Source organism: Anguilla rostrata, chromosome 8, assembly GCF_018555375.3.
Source record: "Anguilla rostrata isolate EN2019 chromosome 8, ASM1855537v3, whole genome shotgun sequence".
NCBI classification, from domain to species: Eukaryota; Metazoa; Chordata; class Actinopteri; order Anguilliformes; family Anguillidae; genus Anguilla; species Anguilla rostrata.
This window is the reverse complement of record NC_057940.1, coordinates 3,551,706-3,572,442: the sequence shown is the minus strand read 5'-3', so window position 1 is coordinate 3,572,442 and position 20,737 is coordinate 3,551,706. Positions and strand designations below refer to the sequence as shown.

The 20,737-nt window shown below is 47.4% G+C and overlaps 4 protein-coding genes across 7 annotated transcripts in view; 3 read left to right on the top strand and 1 right to left on the bottom strand.

Annotated features, from left to right (window-relative positions):
- ap1g2 (adaptor related protein complex 1 subunit gamma 2) overlaps positions 1-6,212 on the top strand; it is a 16,493-nt gene extending 10,281 nt beyond the window's left edge. Inside the window, exons 13-22 of the mRNA XM_064345829.1 lie at positions 162-216; positions 647-769; positions 936-1,025; positions 1,774-1,901; positions 2,131-2,235; positions 2,584-2,734; positions 3,324-3,471; positions 4,009-4,175; positions 4,638-4,736; positions 4,839-6,212. Coding sequence (XP_064201899.1) covers positions 162-216; positions 647-769; positions 936-1,025; positions 1,774-1,901; positions 2,131-2,235; positions 2,584-2,734; positions 3,324-3,471; positions 4,009-4,175; positions 4,638-4,736; positions 4,839-4,940 — 1,168 coding nt within the window. The 3' untranslated portion in view covers positions 4,941-6,212. The remainder of the gene's footprint in view (positions 1-161; positions 217-646; positions 770-935; positions 1,026-1,773; positions 1,902-2,130; positions 2,236-2,583; positions 2,735-3,323; positions 3,472-4,008; positions 4,176-4,637; positions 4,737-4,838) is intronic.
- Positions 6,213-6,925: 713 nt separating this feature from the next.
- On the bottom strand, positions 6,926-9,133 carry nedd8l (NEDD8 ubiquitin like modifier, like). 3 transcript variants are annotated; one of them, XM_064345884.1, is made up of 4 exons: positions 8,936-9,133; positions 8,047-8,094; positions 7,729-7,811; positions 6,926-7,417 (listed from the first exon to the last, which is right to left on the bottom strand). In XM_064345884.1, the coding sequence occupies exons 1-4, from the start codon at positions 8,993-8,995 to the stop codon at positions 7,330-7,332; spliced, it is 279 nt and encodes a 92-aa protein (XP_064201954.1). In that variant the 5' UTR covers positions 8,996-9,133; the 3' UTR covers positions 6,926-7,329. The 3 variants fall into 3 exon arrangements, with proteins under 3 accessions (XP_064201954.1, XP_064201955.1, XP_064201956.1); XM_064345885.1 differs by having other exon boundaries at positions 8,963-9,131; XM_064345886.1 differs by having other exon boundaries at positions 8,658-9,093.
- A 6-nt stretch (positions 9,134-9,139) lies between these two features.
- LOC135260548 (zona pellucida sperm-binding protein 3-like) lies at positions 9,140-14,808 on the top strand. The gene is made up of 11 exons (XM_064345851.1): positions 9,140-9,298; positions 9,542-9,720; positions 9,805-9,908; positions 10,064-10,155; positions 10,399-10,579; positions 10,946-11,051; positions 11,558-11,646; positions 12,273-12,370; positions 12,952-13,059; positions 13,761-13,797; positions 14,638-14,808. Exons 1-10 carry the CDS (start codon positions 9,226-9,228, stop codon positions 13,775-13,777), a joined length of 1,047 nt encoding a protein of 348 aa, XP_064201921.1. The 5' UTR covers positions 9,140-9,225; the 3' UTR covers positions 13,778-13,797; positions 14,638-14,808.
- Positions 14,809-16,201: 1,393 nt separating this feature from the next.
- LOC135260547 (zona pellucida sperm-binding protein 3-like) lies at positions 16,202-20,138 on the top strand. Of its 2 annotated transcripts, none has more exons than XM_064345849.1 (10): positions 16,202-16,345; positions 16,675-16,740; positions 16,850-17,040; positions 17,472-17,563; positions 18,143-18,231; positions 18,602-18,782; positions 19,099-19,204; positions 19,310-19,398; positions 19,623-19,714; positions 19,805-20,138. In XM_064345849.1, exons 1-10 carry the CDS (start codon positions 16,264-16,266, stop codon positions 19,912-19,914), a joined length of 1,098 nt encoding a protein of 365 aa, XP_064201919.1. In that variant the 5' UTR covers positions 16,202-16,263; the 3' UTR covers positions 19,915-20,138. The 2 variants fall into 2 exon arrangements, with proteins under 2 accessions (XP_064201919.1, XP_064201920.1); XM_064345850.1 differs by having other exon boundaries at positions 16,313-16,454.
- Positions 20,139-20,737: the final 599 nt, after the last annotated feature.

The following is a 20,737-nucleotide window of genomic DNA, read 5'->3' as shown; positions in this document are numbered from 1 at the left end:
CTCTTGGTTCACACGTGTGACTGTTACACTATGAGTCTGTGTGTCTCACTGTCTGTTTCTCAGTCTGTGTCTCTATGTCTCACTGTCTGTGTGTTTCACGGTGGAATGTTTACTGCATTTACCTGAATCACTGAACACCTGTGTCTCTGTGCCTCTGTTAGGTATGCCCCATCTCAGCGCTGGCACATCGATACCATCCTGCATGTTCTTACCACGGTAAATACCCCCTTTCACAGCACCAGCCTCTGTGTGTACCAGGGTAAATACCCCCTTTAACAGCACCAGCCTCTGTGTGTACCAGGATAAATACCCTCTTTAACAGCACCAGCCTCTGTGTGTACCAGGGTAAATACCCCCTTTCACAGCAGCAGCCTCTGTGTGTACCAGGGTAAATACCCCCTTTAACACCATCAGCCTCTGTGTGTACCAGGGTAAATACCCTCTTTAACACCATCAGCCTCTGTGTGTACCAGGGTAAATACCCCCTTTCACAGCACCAGCCTGTGTGTGTACCAGGGTAAATACCCTCTTTGACAGGCTGTCTGTGATTTTTGCAGTAGATCTCTTGCTGGAGGTGCTTGATGTGGATTGTCTTAAATTATTGCACATAAATGTAACATCACTGCTGTAATACCCTGTTTCTCAGGCAGGGGGCGATGTGAGAGATGAGACGGTGCCCAATTTGATCCAGCTCATTACCACGGCAACAGAGCTGCACTGCTACACTGTACACAAACTGTACAGGGCACTGGTGACTGACATCTCACAGGTAGTGTGTGTGTACTGTATGATGGTGCCTGTGTGGTGTGTAATAGTGTATGATGGTGTGTGTATAGTGTGTAATAGTGTATGATGGTGTGTGTATAGTGTGTAATAGTGTGTGTGTGGTGTGTGTATAGTGTATAATAGTGTGTTGTGTGTGTGTTCCTCTGCAGCAGTCTCTGGTGCAGGTGGCCTGCTGGTGTATTGGGGAGTATGGAGACCTCCTGCTGGAAGGAGAGTGTGAGGAGACAGAACCTGTACAGGTAAGAGAGAGAGAGAGAGAGAGAGAGAGAGGCTGAGTGTGGGAGGAAGCATATATGCATGTATGTTGGTGGGTTTTTATTAGTTTTTCTTTGTGTGACTTGGCACGGGGGGGGGGGGGGGAAGGGCTCTCCGAGGTATGAGGGGAACAGGCAAAACATACTGACCTTGTGCTCCAAGACCCAAAGAAAACGTCCAGTGGGAAAAAAACTTTTAAAAAAACTAAAAAAACGGCACTCTCACTCTGGAGGCTGAAAGGGCCCAGTGGGCGGGCGGGGGGTGAAACGCTCTCTCTCTCTAAAGACGCGGGAGGTCGCACTTTTATAAACGGCTTAGCGCAGGCAACTGGTTAACGCTGGGGTTGATTGGCAATCAGCCTCAGCTGAGCAATCCTGTGTGAGGCCACTGCTGTCCAAGGTCCTGTAGGCCTGCCTGGCTGTGGGAGGGAACAGGCGCTGCTGACAGCAGCCAATCAGGAGGAGCTGCCCTCTCTGGTCCTCCCTCCACCCCTCCCACCATCACTTTACATATGTTGGATGTATGCGCTTTACCAAAAACCTGACCGTTGATTTTGTCATGCCATTATGAGCTGAAATTGAGAGAGTGAGAAAGAGAGAGAGAGAGAGGGAGGGCGAGAGATGGAGAGAGAGGATTGATTTTTGATGACATCTCATTTTTAGTCTGAATTTTGGCTGTTGCTTGGTGACCGTCTGGTGACGGTGATGATGTTTGCTGATGCGATGTTGCTAGGTTACAGAGGATGATGTTCTGGACGCCTTGGAGACGGTGCTACAGTCTCACATGTCCGCCCCGGCGACCAGAGGTTTCGCTCTCACGGCAACCATGAAGCTGAGCACCCGAATCACGCAGAACGTGGAGTAAGACCTGAATCCAGCAAAGCACTTACTGGTCTCAGATCAGTATGTTCTTACATGGATACAGCCGACACCAAGCGCTTCACACAAAGCACTTACTGATCTGAAATCAGTATTCATTTATACATATACAGCCAACACCTTTCCATAACTTTAAAAGTGGTATCAGAATACAACAATTTTTTAAAGCTTTATTGATTTTTTTCTCTCCCCCCCTCCTCTCTCCCCCCAGTCGTATCAGGAGCATTGTCAGCATCTATGGCAGCTGCATTGACGTGGAGCTCCAGCAGAGGGCAGTAGAGTACAACGCGCTCTTCAGGAAGTACGACCACATGAGGTACTGTCATAGGGAGGCAGGTGTGGGACAGTTGGAATTATGCTGCATGTGGTCAGTCTCGTCAGCTCGTAAAGTATCACGCGACCAGGACATATATATTGGTGTTTGAGTTTGGGTAATCATCGGCAACTGGTAAGTTTATCACGTGAACACTATGTATGTCCGCTGAGATGTCTTTAAGTCAAGGTGTGGTAGCCTGTACGCTGTGTAGATCCGAAATGGCACACCTGGTGTAGTGAAGTGGCGGCCATCTTGGCTCTAAGTCAAGGGGCACACCTGGTGTGGTGAAGTGACGGCCATCTTGGCTCTAAGTCACGGTGTGGTAGCCTGTGTATGCTGTGCCCACAGGGCTGCCGTGCTGGAGAGGATGCCCGTGATTGACAAGAACTCCCCGGGACACACCAACGGGGAGATGGTGGCGGGAGGAACCCTGAAAGGGCTGGAGCAAACCAAAAACAAGCAGGAGGAGGGGACAGAGGCTCCACAACCTGCAGCCCAGGTCAGCTCTGACCCTAGTGTGCAGTTACTGTTCATCTTGACGGCCACCATATTGTCCAGGCTCACGTGTTCAATGCTTTAATATTTTAGCATTATGGAGATTGAGTGAATGAGTTATTGATTGATTGATAATTTGATTAATGGATTGAGTGTTCTCCAGCCTTATAAAATATTACAGAAAAAGGCTCATGTTATTTGTTTTCGATAGTCATTTTGTGTATCGTTTTCAAGGGTGGCCAAAATTCTGAACCTGTGTGAGTGAGTGAGCATACGTATGTATTTGCGTATTCTCTCATAGGTGTGTATGTTTGTGTATATAAACACAGGTGTGTTCTCTCTCTTAGGTGTGTGTATATGAATACAGTTTAGTTTAGTTTAGTTTATTTGCACGTGGTAAAAGAAAAAAAAATAAAGAAAAAATATAGTGTGTTCTCTCTCAGGTGTGTGTGTGTGTATAAACACAGGTGTATTCTCCAGTGTGTGTGTGTGTATGAATACAGGTGTTTTCTCTCTCAGGTGTGTGTGTGTGTATATAAGTACTGGTGTATTCTCAGGTGTGTGTGTATAAGTACAGGTGTTCTCTCTCTCAGGTGTGTGACCTGTTGGACCTGTTGGGGGGGTCTGATGAGCCTCTGCAGCCCCGCCTGGCTGCCCCCGCCCCTCCGGGCCTCGGCGCTGTGAGCAGCAGTGTTGGGGGGGACCTGCTGGACCTGCTGGGGGGTCTGGATCCGGCCCCAGGTAAGAGAGGGGAGGAGCCACTCTGCTGGAGCAGTGCTACCTGTGTACACCCCCCCCCCCCCCCGCCCCCCCAAGACCACTGTGCAATATAACCGTGTGTTTGTGTGTGTGTGCGTGTGTGTGTGCGTTTGTGTATGTGTGTGTGCGTGTCTACGTTTGCGTGCGTGTGTGTGTGTGTGTGTGTGTGTGTGTGTGTGTGTGCGTGTCTACGTTTGCGTGCGTGTGTGTCTGTGTGTCTGTGTGTGTGTGTGTGTGTGTGCGTGTCTACGTTTGCGTGCGTGTGTCTGTGTGTTTGTGTGTGTGCGCGCGTGTGTGTGTGCATATGTGTGTGCATGTTTGTGTGTGTTTGTGTGTGTGTGTGTGCGTGTGCGTGCGTGTGTGTCTGTGTGTGTGTGTGTGCGCGTGTGTGTGTGCATATGTGTGTGCATGTTTGTGTGTGTGTGTGTGTGTGTGCGTATGTGTGTGTGTGTGCGTTTGTGTGTGCGTTTGTGTATGTGTGTGTGCGTGTCTACGTTTGCGTGCGTGTGTATGCGTCAGTGTGTGCATCTGCAGCGCCCGGTGTGAAGGTGTACGAGAAGAACGGAGTGACTCTGACTCTGCAGTGTGACAGACAGACGGACACCAGCGTCACCGTCACCCTCGTCGCCTCTAACTCCTCCCACTGTGACATCACACACTTCACGCTGCAGGCGGCGGTGCCCAAGGTGGGCGTGGCTCCCAGGCGTGTCTCTCCCTGCCTGTCTCAGACTCTCAGCTGTCCTTTCAATGTGAAAATTCTAATTAAGAACTATTAGTGTCTTAATTAAGTCGTTACAGTACAGAGCTTGTTACTGTGGTTTGGGGAAAGCGCCAGCATACACAGTGGGTCCCCTGGACCAAGGCTGAGAAACTCTAATATATATAATATAAACATAAATATTTCTACTATTATTTCTCTTCCCTTTTCTGTCTCCTTGTCCTTCTTATGGCCTGTCTACCTTTCCGTTTGTTCTGTGCCCCTTGCCCTTTTAACCCACTACCGTTGTTCCCCTGAGCAAGGTACTCGCATTGCTTCAGCATATATCCAGCTGTATGAACGGATGCAATGTAAGTCGCTCTGGATAAGAGCGTCTGCTAAATGCCTGTAATGTAATAATGTAACCCCTGACCTTTGACCTCCCTCTCAGAGCGTGCAGCTGCAAATGAAAGCTCCAAGCGGTGATGTCATACCCGCTGATGGACTGGGTCAGGTGACCCAGACTGTCCTTCTCAACAACCCCAACAAGGTGTGTGTGTGTGCTTGTTTGCTTTCTCCGTCGATCCTTTCTGTACGCTGCATATATGTGTGCGTGAGAAAGACACCTGCTCCATGTGACTCTCTTCCCCAGGTGAGTCTGCGAATGCGGGTTCGAGTCTCATTCTCTGCCCAGGGCTCCACCTTTCAGGACACCGTGCAGATCGACTCCTTCCCCGCTGCGGCCTGTGAGTGACAGCTGTCAGCCAACCCACCCGCCCTCGCTGGTGAGGAGGTGGATTCTGCCCGTCGACCAATGAAATCATTCCGCCGTCCGGACCTGGACTGACTAGCCCCCCGTGACCCCGAACTCTGCAGACACGCCAGGCCGGCTCCTGCTCCAAAATGGACGCTTGTCAATAATGTGCGACAGCTGTCTGTCAGTGACACGGACGCATGCCACTGAACCACCTGGCCCCATCAATCACGTCCAACAGGAAGTGAGCTTTTCACAGCAGCCGGCCAATCCAGGCACCCAGTATTCCAGTCCCCTCCCCTCCCCCCTTCCTCTTCTCTTATCATTGGCCAGCTCAGCCGTCAGTCATCGTTGAACAGTTGAACTGCTCTGAAAAAACTGAACCCGATTGGGGGACAGTGTCGTTTCTTGTGTGAGAACTGTTCAGGAGAGGGCGGGTCTTCTCAGAACTTCGGCCTCCCCCACGCGTCACGTCCGTGCGAAACGGCTTTGTCACCTGAGACGGGACCGGTGGGTCCCTTTTGGTCAGCGAGCCACAGGATTAACACCAACACTTTCTCCTGTTCTCACACTCTCCCCCCCCCCCAACCCCCCACAACAGTGTTCTTATCTCCTTTTCCCCCCATTGAACTACAAAGCAGGCATCAGTCCCTTCCCTCAGAGGTATAAAAGTGGTTCTGTTAGCATCTACATGGGTTCAGACCCAGGAGAATCAATACAGAAAATGTCATGCCCAGCGTAGGCACAAAGCTAATGGTGTTTGCGCCAGTACGCCGGGAAGACGTGCTTCCCTGGAGAATGTTTTTAAATTGGGAGGGGTGCAATGTTCAACCTTACCCACATTATTTTACCTGAATGTACCTCCGAGAGAACACAGCAAGGACTCTTACGCTAGGGTTGGGTAACGTTTAGATTTTTTCAATTCCGGTTACCATTCCCATTCTGCTTATCGAATCCTGTTATTATCGAATCCTGGCTTCCGATTCTTGTGATATTGTTCCAGTGCGAAAAAGAAATCCGAATGTGTCTGTACGCAAAACCATCTTTATTTTCTGCAGATTTAGGCTGCCATAAAAAGTCAATTGTCATTTTGGTAAAAGAGTGGTCTCGGCAGTTGATTAAAATTCTTTGCATTTCACTCATTCACTTTATCGAAACCTGAAACATTTTCAGGTTTCGATAAACGGATTCGATAAACGAATTCCAGGTTCTTGGAAAATCAGAACCGGCTCTCGACACCAAACCCTACTCTCCGCTAACTTTTTTTTTCCCCCCAAAAAAAGGAGCATGTGTGCTCTTGTGTTGAAAAATGTGGGAGCCCACCAATGCATCCCGATTAGCAGATGTGCTCCTAAATGATTTTTAGCACAGTTAGCACACTTCAAACTTCAGGAGCGATCGCTCCTAAAATGGGAGCACTGTAGAGCCCTTCCCTGCTCAGGACGCACAATCCGCAGCTGTACAGTTGGCTAAAACTCATATTGTACACTTCTCATTCTGTACGGGGGCGCCTGCTGCTCATACACCACTGAAACAGTGACGAGAGGGGACACTACTTATACTGTGGCACAAAATGTTTGGGGGAGGAGGGGGGGGGGGACAAATATGTTGTGTTGAGAATTAATCCTTGCTGTGTTGATTTGTTTTGGTTGGTTTGGGTTGTTTTATTTTTTAAATAAAAGTTGATTGAAAAGAGCAGACTGCTTTAAGGAAGACTAACAAAGTGGAGGAGACACAACATTCACAGGAACCAACAACTGTCCACAGGAAGCAACCACTGTCCACAGGCAACTACCACCGTTCACAGGAAGCAACCACTGCCAACAGGAAGCAACCACTGTCCACAGGAAACTACCACTAAAATGATACAAGGCAAACTTAGAGAACTATACACTCCTGAGATTTTCAGGAAAAGCAGTCTCCTTAGGCATGCTGGACACACACACACACCCTGATGACTTACACTGAAAACACAGACACAGAGCAACAGCACACCTCACATTTTATTGATGAAGCAATCGATCGACGGTCTCCAAATGGCGCTGCGTTCGCGGGTGCTCAGAAACGCGTGACCAACGTCCACCGATCTTTATAGCCCACGCACGGGGCCATGCTCTCCCTGTCTATCCCAGGGACATAAAGATCTGTGGAACCATGATTCTGTCCCTGCTGGGGGCAGCAGGGAACAAAAGGGCTAAAGCATAAAATAAAATTTAAAAAAACATTCTGGAAATTTCAACATACTCTACGCACGTCTCTACACGCGTGAGCTTGGCGATCAGAAACCGGTGTCACATGGAAGATTTTGGCACCACAGACAGACACCAGGGCCCAAAGTACGGTGGAAACTCTGACCAGCAGGGAAGGGGCGGAGCTAGGTGCCACGGGTTTATGAGGCCCCGCCCCTTAGTGCCAGAACCAAGTGGAGCACAGAGCCCCCCTGGATCTTGTAGTCCGCAGCGGTCTTCTCATCATTCCTGAGAAAGAGAGAGAGAGAAGAGCTCAGTACAGCACGCGCACGAGCAGCGTTCACGTGCATGTACACGCACGAGCAGAGTGCACGTGCATGTACGTCCGTGAGCTGAGTGCACGTGCATGTACGCCCGCGAGCAGAGTGCACGTGCGCGAGCAGAGTGCACGTGCATATGTGCACGCCATTCCCATTTTTGTTTTTTTTGAGCCTATAGCCAAATCTAGCCAAAAGGGATCCCATTTTTTGTCAGGGATGTCTTAGACCCTGCAATTAACCGGGTGTCAACAAGCACGCAAACATGGAGTAAATTATTACATTTGTTTCCCACTGTAGATGAGTCTCTGTTGCTGAGGTGGAATCCCTTCTTTCTCCTCTACTCTTTCTTTAATCCTTTCCACCTGAGAGAGAGAGATACATAAACAGTCATCAAAAGAGGGTTACTACCTTTTATGCTCCTAATGGACAGTACAGTACATAACACAAACACTGAACACGAGAGCAGTTATATAGGCTACACACTGAGAGATTGGATACTACGGTACATTCATACTATACAGAGGGATGAGTGTAATTTAGACGCAGTCTAGCAGAGAAACGACGAACGAGTTTATCCACACAAACGTCTCTTCATACCTTGTCTGTGGGCTCAATATCAATCTCGATTTCTTTGCCGGTGAGCGTCTGGGAATAAGAACAGAGACACAATTAAAGCGAACAAAACGAGTAAAGGTACCAGGTGTCTTCTGTTCCCTTTCACAGATGAGAACATAGCCGTCAGGTTGATTCAAATATAGCCCCGCTGCTTTCATCCGCCGTGTCTCCAGTCGCAACAGAGCTCGAACGATGGGACCAGTTTACCTGAGGCTAACTGTGAGACCAAGGTTTGATTCGGTGGACCTCTGAAACCGCTCCACATCGGCACACCTCTGGACCTTAGGCATGCGTTCCACTGAACCGACCAATTTGGCTAGCTATGTCATTCTTAGATTTCATGCAGATAGTTTCACGTGCTGAAAGAATGACTATTGGATATTCCCATTTCCCCTATATCAAGTCAGCTAACTAGCACTACTTAGTTATTCAGCTAACTAACACTCAGTAATCTACATAGGGTGTCACAAAGGTGTAATGCATCTATACATATAAACCTCTTCGTTGGCGTTATGTTAGCTACCGTTACTACACTCACCGAGGTAAAACACAGTTAGCTACCAAAGCTTGCAAAGATAACGCTGGATACTTACCTTAACCTTAATCAACATTTTCACGGTCTGTGGTTTCGAAATCCGAATATAGATTTTTTAAATACAATTAAAGAGTGCTTACAAGGTTTTCTTAAAACAGATATGTTCTTATTTGCCTCCTACTAAAACAAATCGTGTGCCTTTTCAAGCTTATTTCTAAAGGGAAAATGACAACAATTCTACTTCACTTCCTGCGTAACGTGTAAAAAAATCCCAGCGTTCTCAATGTTATAGCTATGGTTCCGGAGAAAGAAACGGCTTGGTTTTTGAACAGTTACCATATCAAATGTCCAATGCGGGCTTACTTGTTTGGGCACAGTACCTAGCTTAAAAAGCATCGATGGAATATTTATTCATCGAACTGTTCCGCGAAATGAACGTCCTAAAACTTTCTCTGGAAACTAATGGCGTGTATAACATTTGAACAGAAGAATCGCGGGATTTTTCGAAGCGTGTACAGGTGCGTGGACGTCACGGGGCAGCAGGTGGCATCCTGTTAATGATCTGTAATTAGTTTTCACCTAAGTCTAAAGGGCAGTAGGCTACAAAGGAGATTCGTTTCGTGTAAATGAATTGCTTATGGCGAGGTGTTTTGGCCTTGACTGTTGTGGCCACAGCCATCGCAACTACTTACGATGGCGGTATAAACTATTTAATATTTCCGTGATTGCATGGCTTTGATTATAGGACTGCATTATTACTTTTGTTTACTTTATCGAAACTCTGGTATTTGGTCTCTGCGCGTTTCCTACTCTACGGTTTAAAATAAACGGCTGTCAGAATTTTTTATTTTATTTTTTCAATCACATTTGATTAGATTAGACTGACCTAACAGGTTCACCTTCGTTTGAATCTCGTCTGATGCTATATTTCCTCCCTAACAGATGTCCATATTGAGTGCAGTAACTACACCGTTGGAGTGACATGGACGGTGGGTCAGCATGTGGAATTCTCACGCGTCTTCCTCGGAAGCTGCTTTGCAACCAACGTCACGGAGCTTCCCGATGGAAGCATGAAGATCGCGTTCAGAATCCGACTCGACGAATGTCGTCTAAAGCGGCAGGTAGACGCCTCTTTTAATCTAGTAGGGCACTTGAGTAGGACCACCGGATCTGCAATATAAACTGGACGCTTTCCCTCCCTCAAGATAACAGCGAAGTGGGTGACTTACAATACCAGGCTAACCTACAAGCCGTTACCCAAGCCGCAACCGCCTGTATTCTCAGTTCCTGTTGAGTGCGAGTACAGAAGGTAAGGGCAAGATTGTCCGTTAATTATTTTTACTCAGTGCTGGGACTGTTGGTCCCTATGGTGATCCCCGTCAAACCTGTGAAGTGCTTCTTTTTTTTTTTTGATGTCCCAAAATACCTTAGCTTCCTGAAATATTGTGTCTTTGCCGTGTACAGACCTATGGGCATGTTCCCAGGATTCATGGACCCATCCTTTGGGACTGCGTTTGGGCACGGAAGCCTGCGGTTCTTCATGGGGATTGCTAACGGTGAGCAGCGTCTCTGACGAGCACCGGTGAAAGCCGGCGGGCCTGACTTGTCCGAAGTCATGGTTGAAACGGTCGGGTTGCAACACACCGCTATCATTCTCCAAACGGGAGCAAACGCATGTCCATTTGTTGCGGAGTCCCAAACTGGTTTGCAGTGAGCAGGGATGCTAACGAGAGAGAGAGAGAGAGAGAGAGGTGGTCAGCGTCCTGAGCGCGCACGCACCTGGTTTTTTTTTCCTGCAGGTGACTTCAGTGGGCCGGCCCAGTCCTCCACCTTCTACCTGGGCTCCCTCATCCCCATCTGGGCTGCAGTGGACCAGCAGGCCCACCTTCCCCTCCTGCTGCTGCTGGACGAGTGTGTGGCAGCGACCACTCCAGAACCGGACCCCTCCGGGCCCGTCTACCCCGTCATCGCCAACGGGGGGTGAGGGGGGTTAGGGGTTGGGCTGGGACGCCCTTGCTTGTTTAAGGGTGCTCTCTGCGGGCAGTGAGGTTCTGCCAAAATCGGATCATTGGTCGGAAGTATCATCCTCACTCTGTCATTTCGCTGATCTGAGGCGACTGACTGACCCACCTGTGCTCTGTAGATCAGGTGAAGGACTGGTATGTTTAGATGTAACGCTCACTCGCTCACGTTTAGCAGGCTGAAGAACCTCCACAAGGGGGAGCTCTTGGAAATCATGGTGCTTCACATCAATGACACTGTCTTTATTGAAACAACACTGTAACCCTCCAGGGCTGGAAATGTATAATGCTGCAGTCTTTCCTCCCACCTCCTTCCCTTTTAAAGATGTCTGCTGGACAGCAAGTTTGGGAGCTCCAGGTTCCTGCCCAGACAGCAAAGCTCAGAGCTGCGTCTTTTTCTGCAGGCCTTCCGTTTTGCCGCGGGACAGGAAGTGAGTGCGCCACAGACGTGCCTAACTTCCTGTTTTGTGGCTGCTTCCTTCGCATGGCATTCCTTTAGGAGACCCCCTAATCCGGGAGTCGCGGTGCAGTAGAAGCTAGCTAGCGCATTCACCTGAGTTGATACGAGCAGTAGCATTCCCGTTCCTATGCAAATGACATGAACGGGACTGCGCATAAAATTTACAAACTTCCAGCATTCATACCTCTCGTACACCTGGGATATGCACAAAAAACAAAGGTCTGCACCTGAATGTGTCATGAATCCCATATTGGTTTTTTTCGTAGGAACATTTTTAGGAACGAAAGCAAGAATGATTTAAGAGAAGTTTTGTGAATGAGGCTCATGGTGCCTGGGTGAAGTTACCATAGAGGGAGGGGGACGGCCAGTCTTGGAGCTTGCAGAACATCTGAGATCTGGCTGAAATGTAGGGTTTGAAGATTGGTGACCCCCCCCCCCCCCCCCTCCATATTACCTCACTCTGCCCCAAACGCCCAGGTGTACCTCCACTGCAGGATCGTTGCCTGGGACCCACAGGGCCTGGACAAGAGGAGGAAGGCTTGCCAGTACAACAAAGAGCTGGAAGGGTAGCTATGGCAACGCACGCTGCTGCCGCCGATGTGCACTGGCAACTGGTTTACTTTGTTTGTGTTCCTATGCTACCTCGTCGCGTTTAGCGAGGCGCTAACATCCCGACCAACTTTCATTAGCATCTGACTACGGTCTCTCAACAGACCAGGGTCCAATACTGTATGTATGTACGTAGAGTGTTATATAAAAGACCTGCACTCAGTGATTTTTTTTAAGAGGGTAATTCTTAGGTGTAAGCTTAGTGCCATCTTCAGTGAAATGGCATTATGGTTTCCAATGTGTCGGCTCCCTTGTCTAACCGGCTAATTGAAGAGGAACCAACAGGGCCTCTTTGAAAGGAGGATATTGAGCACTTCACCGACTTAACTGGCAGGACATTCAAAAACCTTGAGTGACTCGAGGGCCAATTAAAAACAGTCAATGGTTTAAAACTGTTATTAATTTTTTCAGTGCTTCAACCATTTTGACACTAACGTTATTACAGGTTACAGAAAATTTATAACAAGATGGTTATTTTCAAATTTTAACTGTGATTGTAGAGTTTATTAAAGTGTTAAATTGTCTGGGATTTGTATGAGTGTGAGATTTTTCTGTCTGTTCTGTTTTTTTTATTTTTATAAAGGTGGGAGCTCTTAGACGATCCTTCCCAGAGTTCCCTCTGTTCCTGCTGTGATTCTCACTGCCTGTCCAAAGAGAGGCGGAGCCGGAGCTCGGACTCAGGTATTTCCTGTTACTGCTGTACTTTACGCACCTGTGTGGCGATTGTCCATCTTGTGGCCAGAAGAGTAGCCGTGTGAGAAATTGGCTTCATGTGAACCGGATGTTTTCAAACTCGGTCCTGGGGTGGGGGGGGTTGTTATGGTGTTATTCTGGGGTTTATTCAAGAGCACGTTGCTTCTGTCTGCAGCCATTCATAGAGGCAGCACAAGCACAGTTGGCATGCAGACCGTAGATCTTGTCTAATATTTTAGCACGAGGATGAAATTGGTATTGATCGTCTAACTATGGATAAGATTTCCCTAAAAGCTGGACTACCCCTTTAAATCTGCCGTATGTCACATCGCCACCAAGTATAACCGAGGTTCTTGCCCAAAGTTTAAACCTCCTTAGGAGAACTACAGAATGCACCAAACCCTTCAGGGTGAACTTGCTGTTCAACACAGATTACTTTACCAAACATTCTATTAAATCCCTGAATTTTTTTTTTATTGTAATGAGCTGATAATTGTTTTTAGCCTTAATGTTATTTGTTTGTAAAAGGGGCGGGGAGATTCCGTTTTTAGCGACCATCTCGTTCCCAGGGGTGCAGGGTGTGACCCACACGGCCACGCTTGGACCCCTCACCATCATCGACGGGTCTCGGGGATGCCAGCACTCCGAATCGGGGAAGTGTCCCGTGCCAGAACAAGGTCAACCCACTTTCCGGCAAAAGCCCTTGAGGATCTGATCCTGGCTTCCGTTTACACTTTCGGCTCAACAGACCCTGAACTTTTTGGAGCAACTGCAACCAGCTCGGCAGTAGTTTAAGCCTTGAGCGCGGAACACTGCTCTGCAACGGGAACAGTTGTCGCCTCTACCTGAGAGTAGCCTTTCCCAGGTCTCCTGCGCTTCCGTGGTCCAGAGCAGCGCTTCCCAAATCTCTCCTCGGGTGGCCACTTCTGGACCACAGGTATGCACACAGGTGTTTGTGTTCCATCACAACCATACCTGATGTGACTGATGAAGGCAGTCGATGGTTGTATCGGGTGTGCTTGCGATGGAACTCCTCGGATGCCTGGGTCCAGATGGGGGGGTACCCGAGGGGAGGTTTGGGAACCACTGGTCTGGAGATTTAAACTCTTATGTTGGTTGTAGTTGCCCCTTGGGGGGGGGGGGGGGTTGTATAGTCCAAGAGAGATGGCAAATGCAAGAAGTGCAGAATTGGTTGACAACTTGTCAGTCCCAGTGGAACATTAAATTAAATTGGTTTGTTGTGTGGAGAGAGTTCTTTGGTTAGCTTAAGCAAGTTGAGGACAGGCTCCACCTCTTGTGGGGTTTATACCTTGTTCTCCCACTGCTACTGAATTTTAATATTATCTCTCTCTCTCTCTCTCTCTCTCTCTGACTACAGAGCACTGGAGGCCATGATTTCATGTAGCCAGAGTTTGGTAAGCTTTCTGGGGTTCTGCCATTCTGATGGGTTCCCATCATTGGTCCTGGTGCACCCCTCTGTATGCTGGTCTTTGCTCCAACCACAATGGCAGTCCCCAGATTTTAACAAGCTGTTAGTTTTTCTTCATTAGATACTTTTTCATATTTGGAGCGATTATTTACCCACTTTTATGTAAGGGGTAACAAACATTTTGGACCAATTGAAAGACTGGGGTTAATCAACAGACTCCTGAACATGTAGCTGAACACGTGTTTCATTTCCTAAAATTTATTGACAAAATACAGTTTGGCTTTATCATTTGCTTTGTCTTTGAATTCTTTATCTTCTACATTGTTAGTGTCATGGGTCTGGTGTCCAAACTTTGTCCAATTAGAAGCCTATTGATTCAATTGTTTTCTATGTAGTGCAGCATGAACATGGGGATTTTATTCTCCATGGCACACATTGCAATTTCTGACAATGTGGTTTAAGAGGGTAAACAATCACGAAAAGCTCCTAATTAAGAAAAATGAATGACTTGTTAAAATTCTGGGATTGCAATTGTGTTTGGAGCGGAAACCAGCGTACACAGGGGTACCCCAGGACCGAGGCTGAGAAGCACTGCTCTGTTGGGCGATATAGCTCGGGAGGTAAGACCGATTGTCTGGCAGTCGGAGGGTTGCCGGTTCAAACCCCGCCCTGGGCATGTCGAAGTGTCCTTGAGCAAGACACCTAACCCCTAACTGCTCTGGCGAATGAGAGGCATCAATTGTAAAGCGCTTTGGATAAAAGCGCTGTATAAAAAATGCAGTCCATTACCCCAGCAGCACTGCTCATCCGGTGTCTCCTGTTCCAGGTGAAGCGTGTGCCTGCTGCAGGTGTCTCTGGGCAAGGCTGGATGGGGACAGGTGGCTCCGAGGCTGACCTGTGGCACTGATCCAGCAGAGGGCGCCAAACTAAATCCTCTGGTGTTGATTTATTCTTTGCCTTCCTATTTTTTATTGAAATAAACACCCGAATGCTTTGGCTTTGTGTTGGAAAGAATTTGTTCTGGAGTCCTTTGGTTGCCTTCACTTTTTTTTGTGTTTAAAGATTTTGTGAGATTTCACAGTATGAATGTATTAAATGTGTGCCAGACATCTCATTGTGGGGTTTGTGCTTCACACAGTTAAGAATTTCAAAGTTAACTTACACATTCTGAAGGGGAGAAAAAATTATAAATACTTTATAAATGAAATTTGGAACAATGTGGGCATTTTGGCTGTACAACGCTGGTTGTGTAGGGCTGGCTTTTGTTCCAACCAATTACCTTAGTTTCTGACAGCTCTATAAACTAAACTGGTTCTCTCCTGTACTCAAACACAGTAAAGTCTTTAGGATGAATCAATGAATTTATTTGACCATTTAAAAACGAGATTTCTTAAGACTGTACTGACTGTAATTCTTTAAAGATTTTCGAGGATATAAACACGAGAAAGCCAGCAGGCTTATTTCCATTGTGGTCCTCTAATATTCAAACATAAACATGACAAAACATCCAGTACAACACAGTTAATGCATTACAAACGGATATGAGAGGGCAATACATTCACCACAGGAAAGACATCAGATTGGAAGATTATATTATAAAAAACAATGATGGTTACAGTTTTTAAACAGTCATCTTTTTAAGGATAACTTAAAATTCTCTGATGCACAAGATTTGGATGCAGAGGAAAGTCTATTCCACTGAACCACAGCTCTGTACTAAAAGGTATTTTACCCATTAGGCTCTTAAATGTACAGGGAACAAAATCAGTGAGACTGCCTTCAGTTGCATATTTATGGATGTCTCTCTGATGCAAGTAAAATTTTACCAAATAACTTGGTAAAGAATCATTTACAATTTTTTATGTAAGCTTTATAGTAATCTCCATGACCCTTTTGTCTACTATAAATCATTTAAGTTCCTTAAAATGAGAATCAACTAGATGAGATACACTTGCAGCATAGCTGGTGTTTACACAAATGTCAGCTCAAGATATGACTGAGCTAAGAACAGAAGTTGGCACAAAATCCTGAAACGGATCAGCCAATGTTGTGTTTTAACCAAAGTGACTCCCAGAAAGAAGAGCAAAAAACGGAGACCAACAACACAACAGCCACACCCTTGTGTTCATTAAGCAGGGCTGCCCAAATCATGTTCCTGGTGATGCACTGTCGTGTAGGCTAGGTTTTCACTCAAGCCCTGAAAAACAGCACAACCCATTCAACAGCTAGAGATCTCTGAGCAGCTAATTAGTCGAATTAGGGTTGAAATGGAAATCTACAGGGCAGCCCATTTAAAAACCGTAACTGCTTCAATTGAGAACGTGGTTGGGCAGCTATCAGATCGAAGGCGAATTCGTAATTGAAAAATGACGCAGGCGTCTGACGCTATACATTCATACTGCTTACAAAGGCTGGTATTTCTTTAGCGGGGCATAATGCTGGCATCCCTTCAATGTTTTCCCGACTACTTCAGGAGCATTTTCACGTGGTGGCGAAATTGGGACGGATTTCTGGGAGCGGGTTTATCAACTCAAGTGAGACACAGAAACTTTTAATTACCGCACACGAACACCTCTTAACGGGACATTTAGATTCAAAACAGTGTGCGGTCTTTTGAGGCGTACCGGCGGTGTTTGCACTACCGTAAGTCTTTGCAAGCACATTAAAGAAGATTTATAGGCTACGTTAAATCTACAAGTCGTTACATTCAATAAAAAAATGAATTAACGATGGTCTACGTTACGTGTAGATAAACACTCGATACTGGACCGTTCTTGGCCCACTTGTATGTTACAGCTGAAATCAATTACCCGCAATCAGATCGCGTTAAAAAAACGGCTTTTTTTCTTCTTTGTTACTCTAGAGATGACGCCGGTGCAGATTGGCGTGGTCCTTTTGGTCGTAGCGAGCTATGCTCTTGTCCATGCAGGTAACGTTTGTATCAACAATTATTGCGAGTCTTCCCCCACCCACCACTCTTCCGTTCTTTCTTCTACCCTGTGTTTTTTTTTTTTTTTTTTCTTCCTCCTGACTACTAGAAGTTTCGGTGGAATGTAGCTGGAATGACACCGTAATTGTGAAATGGACGGAACGGCAGCGGAAGACTGGGAGTCCAGACCCCTACATCCTCCTGGGTAACTGCTTGCCCACAACGACTGCTGACGGGACGGGGGGAGAGATGGAGACGGTCTTCAGCACCCAGCTGGACGATTGCCGTTTCAGGCGAATGGTACTGTTCTTCGTCTAGCGTGGTTTTTTTTTTTTGTTTGTTTTTTTTTTGGGTTGTCTGGCTTTTTGTTCAAATCCGGATTGAAACGAACCCACCGTGTGCTAGCACGGCCTCCGCCTGAAAATTCCAGCAAAGACTTAAGTGGGTTATAGCTGGCCTGTGGCTGGTAAAAGCTGGTTAGCTGGAGGCCAAGCTGGTGGAATAGCTGACTATAGGCTGGTCAGGTGGTGAACAGTTGGTCGGCCAGCTAGAAGTTTCAGAAACATGGCTCAAACCAGCCGAAGATGGTTTACGCTGGAATTTTCAGCCAGGTGCTCCTAACCACTGACTTGAATCGTTCCAATTTTAAGCAGAGCTAATTTGAGTAGTCTGGGATTTATTAGCGGTGATGTCACAGCATGCCTGACTCGTTCACGAACTCCTCTCCCCAGATAACCGAAGACCAGGTAATCTACTCCAATGAGCTGAGCTACTGGGCTGGAGCCACTCAGACTTCTTATCCGGTCACATGTGTTTATCCAAGGTGAGCATGAGGGGTCGGCTGTGTGTGGTCTGACTTCCAATACTTCACAATTGCCGTTACCTGCTTGCTATACACACTCTTCATAGCAGCCAGTAACATGTCTTCAATAGCTTGTGGTTCTGTGGTTTAACCCCGGACTGCCCCACCCTGTTCCTGGAGGTCCACTGTCCTGTAGGTTTTCATTTCAACCCTAAATTGGCATGCATGATTCTGTTAATTGGCAGTTCAATGAGATCTCTAGTTGGTGAGTGAGGTGTGCTTTGTTAGGGTTGGAGAGAACCTACAGTGCAGATCTCCAGGAACGGGGTTGGGCAGCCCTGGTTTAACCACAGATGTAACCAGAAGCATTGGAAAGAATTTGTTGCTGTACAATAGTCTTGTCAGTTTCAGTAACTGTTCTGCACATGGGCATTCAGTGACGCTCCGTCCAGTATACCACCGTGGTTGGGTGGTAGTTGACAAAAGCTGCTCCTAGGGATGAGGACTGGAGGGAGGGGAAGGAGGGGGGGGGGAGGGGGGGGGATATTTCTGATTTAAATTTGCTGCCACACACTCCGAATGATCTCTCCTGCGCCCCAGGCCTCAGGATTGGGGTCCCCCCTTGTACACGCCGACCTGGCTGCTGCTGGAGTCCGGAGACCTGCGCTTCCACATGGCACTCATGAACGGTGAGTTCTGGCTCCGAACCGAGTCGGGTAGAGCCGTGGGGCCCCCGACACCTCGAGCTTCGGGCCCCGGGGGTCTGCAGCTCTGGTCCTGGGGGGCCACAGGTCCTGCTGGGTTTGTGTTGCTTCATTAATCAACTGGAGTTGTCTATTAGTTGCCTTGCTTCATGTGGTTACTTGGGTCTCTATTTATTTTATTTGGGGGGGGGGACCACTAGATTGCAATCGACACTGGAAAAGCTAACCGAAGAATAACTGGAACCAAAGCCAGTGTACCAGGACAATATGAACCAAGTGATAAAACGTATTTTAGTGGCCTGCATTTTGATGTCAAATTTCTCTGCAGTAGCTTTTTCTTTCTCTTCCCCTGCAGGTGACTTCAGTGGGCCGGCCCAGTCCTCCACCTTCTACCTGGGCTCCCTCATCCCCATCTGGGCTGCAGTGGACCAGCAGGCCCACCTTCCCCTCCTGCTGCTGCTGGACGAGTGTGTGGCAGCGACCACTCCAGGACCGGACCCCCCCGGACCCGTCTACCCCATCATCGCCAACGGGGGGTGAGGCCTCTTGACCTCTTGTGGCTGAGAACCTGTGAAATCCATTTTTTATTTTTTATTTTTTTTTTTTAAATGCCACAAGGCTGTCTTGTGTTTTTGTTCAGTTTAGAATAATTTGAAATCCCCAACCCCCATTGCCCCCTCCCAAAGTGGTTCCTGGTATCAGGTGTCAGTTTCATCTGGCATGCCCCCATTCATTTCTCCTGGTAGTCTATAATCAAAAGTAACCCCTTTTTAAAGGAATTATTTGCCATATATAGTACATTAAATGACTGAGCTGATCAGTACGTGTGTGTTTGTGTGACCTGTTTCTTAGCTGTTTAATGGACAGTAAGATCGGCAGATCCATGTTTCGTCCCAGAGTGAAAACCTCTGAACTTGAGCTTCACGTGCAGGCCTTCAAATTCTCCCTTGGAGCTAATGTGAGTCCTGGGGGTCGGGGGTCAGGGGTGTGCCGAAGGAGTTTGGGTAAATTTGGCTGGCTAACATCTACTCATCACCACCACTCTCTCTCTCCCACCCAAAAGATCTATATCCACTGCAGACTGTCTGTTTGGGACCCGGAGAGCCTTGATGAGGGCAAAAAGGCTTGTTTCTACTGCAAAGACGAAAAACGGTAGGAGGCACTTGGGTTGTCTTTACGTTTTTTTTTCCATTTGCATCTCTACATTCACACTTATCCTGAGTGACCTGGACAGATCACACTTTCGTAGTCCGTTTTTTACGGCTGGATATTATTTAAAATGGCGCCGTCTATGCTGGTATGGACTTGGCAGTCGCTGGCGAGGAGTTTGGAGCTTGCTAAAGATGATGCGTGAAGGGTGCCTGTCTCTCGCACAGGTGGGTGCTCCTGGATGACCGTTCCCAGAATTCCCTGTGTTCCTGCTGCGATTCCCACTGTGGGTACAGGAAGACGCGTGGCCTGCGCTCAGGTGGGTGAATTGGTGTGACGTTCGGTGGGTGGACAAGTCCACAATCGATTCCACTACAGTGAGGCCCCCCCCTCCCGCCTTTTCCTCCAGGTTTCCACGGGCTGACCCACAATGCCATTCTCGGCCCGCTGGTCGTCCAGGACGCGCGAGAAACGAGCCTCAACGCATCGGCGAAGTCCCTGAGGACGGCCGGGTTTTGAATGGGCCTGGTTTAAACTGCAAATAAACATTCAGTGGCACACTTGAATGCCTTTCCTCCCCCCCCCCCCCCCCCCCTCCAAAATAATATGCCTGTCAGGTGAACCGGCCGCTTGGGTGCTTGTGATTTGCAGTACGACGTAGCATGTGGAGCTCGTGGTTAGCAATGAACATACCGGACGCGCACTCCGTATCCTAAGGGTAATAAATATATTCCCTGAACATGCATTTGCTGTCCCTTTGTTTGTCCGATGCCTGCTGTACACTTAGCTGTACTTTTTTTTTTTTTTTTTTTTTTAAGTGCGCAATCTGTTTGATCATTGCTAAGGAATAGGCTACTAATGACTGTAAAACTTTCTGAAGTTGGCTCAGCCAGTCGCTGGCTTTCTGCGACCCAACAGGGGAAGCTGGGAGTGTATCTGTTCCCCAGTTCAATATTCTGTAAACACACACTAACCCTCCTATTGTGTTCGGGTCAGATTTGAACCGTTTCAAGTTAAAATATTTCATAAATATTATCCATTGTGTTTTTTTGTTTTTTTTTTTATTATTATTGAAAAGGCTTAAACTGCTATATAAACACAACAAAACCAATGGTTATTTTATTTGATTATATAGAGCTGCGAAACATAGGAACTGGGGAACATAGGACCCTAGGAACATAGGAATGACCCTGGGGAAGCCTACCCCATGACTGGTTGAGTAAAAGTCAGGGGAATATCAGAATTCAAAGGATTTAAGAAGAGTAGTGTCTGTTCAAGTTGGGTAGCCACCAAGGAGCTAGCTGAGCATTGTAGTATAAACTACACGTCTGAACTTTATACT

Excerpts from the sequence above, each read along its gene's own strand:
- LOC135260547 (XM_064345849.1), top strand. The coding sequence starts at position 16,264 with ATGTTTTCCCGACTACTTCAGGAGCATTTTCACGTGGTGGCGAAATTG. Across the intron at positions 16,741-16,849 it reads CTATGCTCTTGTCCATGCAG|AAGTTTCGGTGGAATGTAGC; the intron begins GTAACGTTTGTA and ends CCTGACTACTAG. Across the intron at positions 17,564-18,142 it reads GTCACATGTGTTTATCCAAG|GCCTCAGGATTGGGGTCCCC; the intron begins GTGAGCATGAGG and ends CCTGCGCCCCAG.
- nedd8l (XM_064345884.1), bottom strand. The coding sequence starts at position 8,995 with ATGCTTTTTAAGCTAGGTACTGTGCCCAAACAAGTAAGCCCGCATTGG. Across the intron at positions 7,812-8,046 it reads ATATTGAGCCCACAGACAAG|GTGGAAAGGATTAAAGAAAG; the intron begins GTATGAAGAGAC and ends TCTCTCTCTCAG. Across the intron at positions 7,418-7,728 it reads ATCTACAGTGGGAAACAAAT|GAATGATGAGAAGACCGCTG; the intron begins GTAATAATTTAC and ends TCTCTTTCTCAG.
- LOC135260548 (XM_064345851.1), top strand. The coding sequence starts at position 9,226 with ATGAATTGCTTATGGCGAGGTGTTTTGGCCTTGACTGTTGTGGCCACA. Across the intron at positions 10,580-10,945 it reads CCCGTCATCGCCAACGGGGG|ATGTCTGCTGGACAGCAAGT; the intron begins GTGAGGGGGGTT and ends TCCCTTTTAAAG. Across the intron at positions 11,052-11,557 it reads GTTTTGCCGCGGGACAGGAA|GTGTACCTCCACTGCAGGAT; the intron begins GTGAGTGCGCCA and ends CCAAACGCCCAG.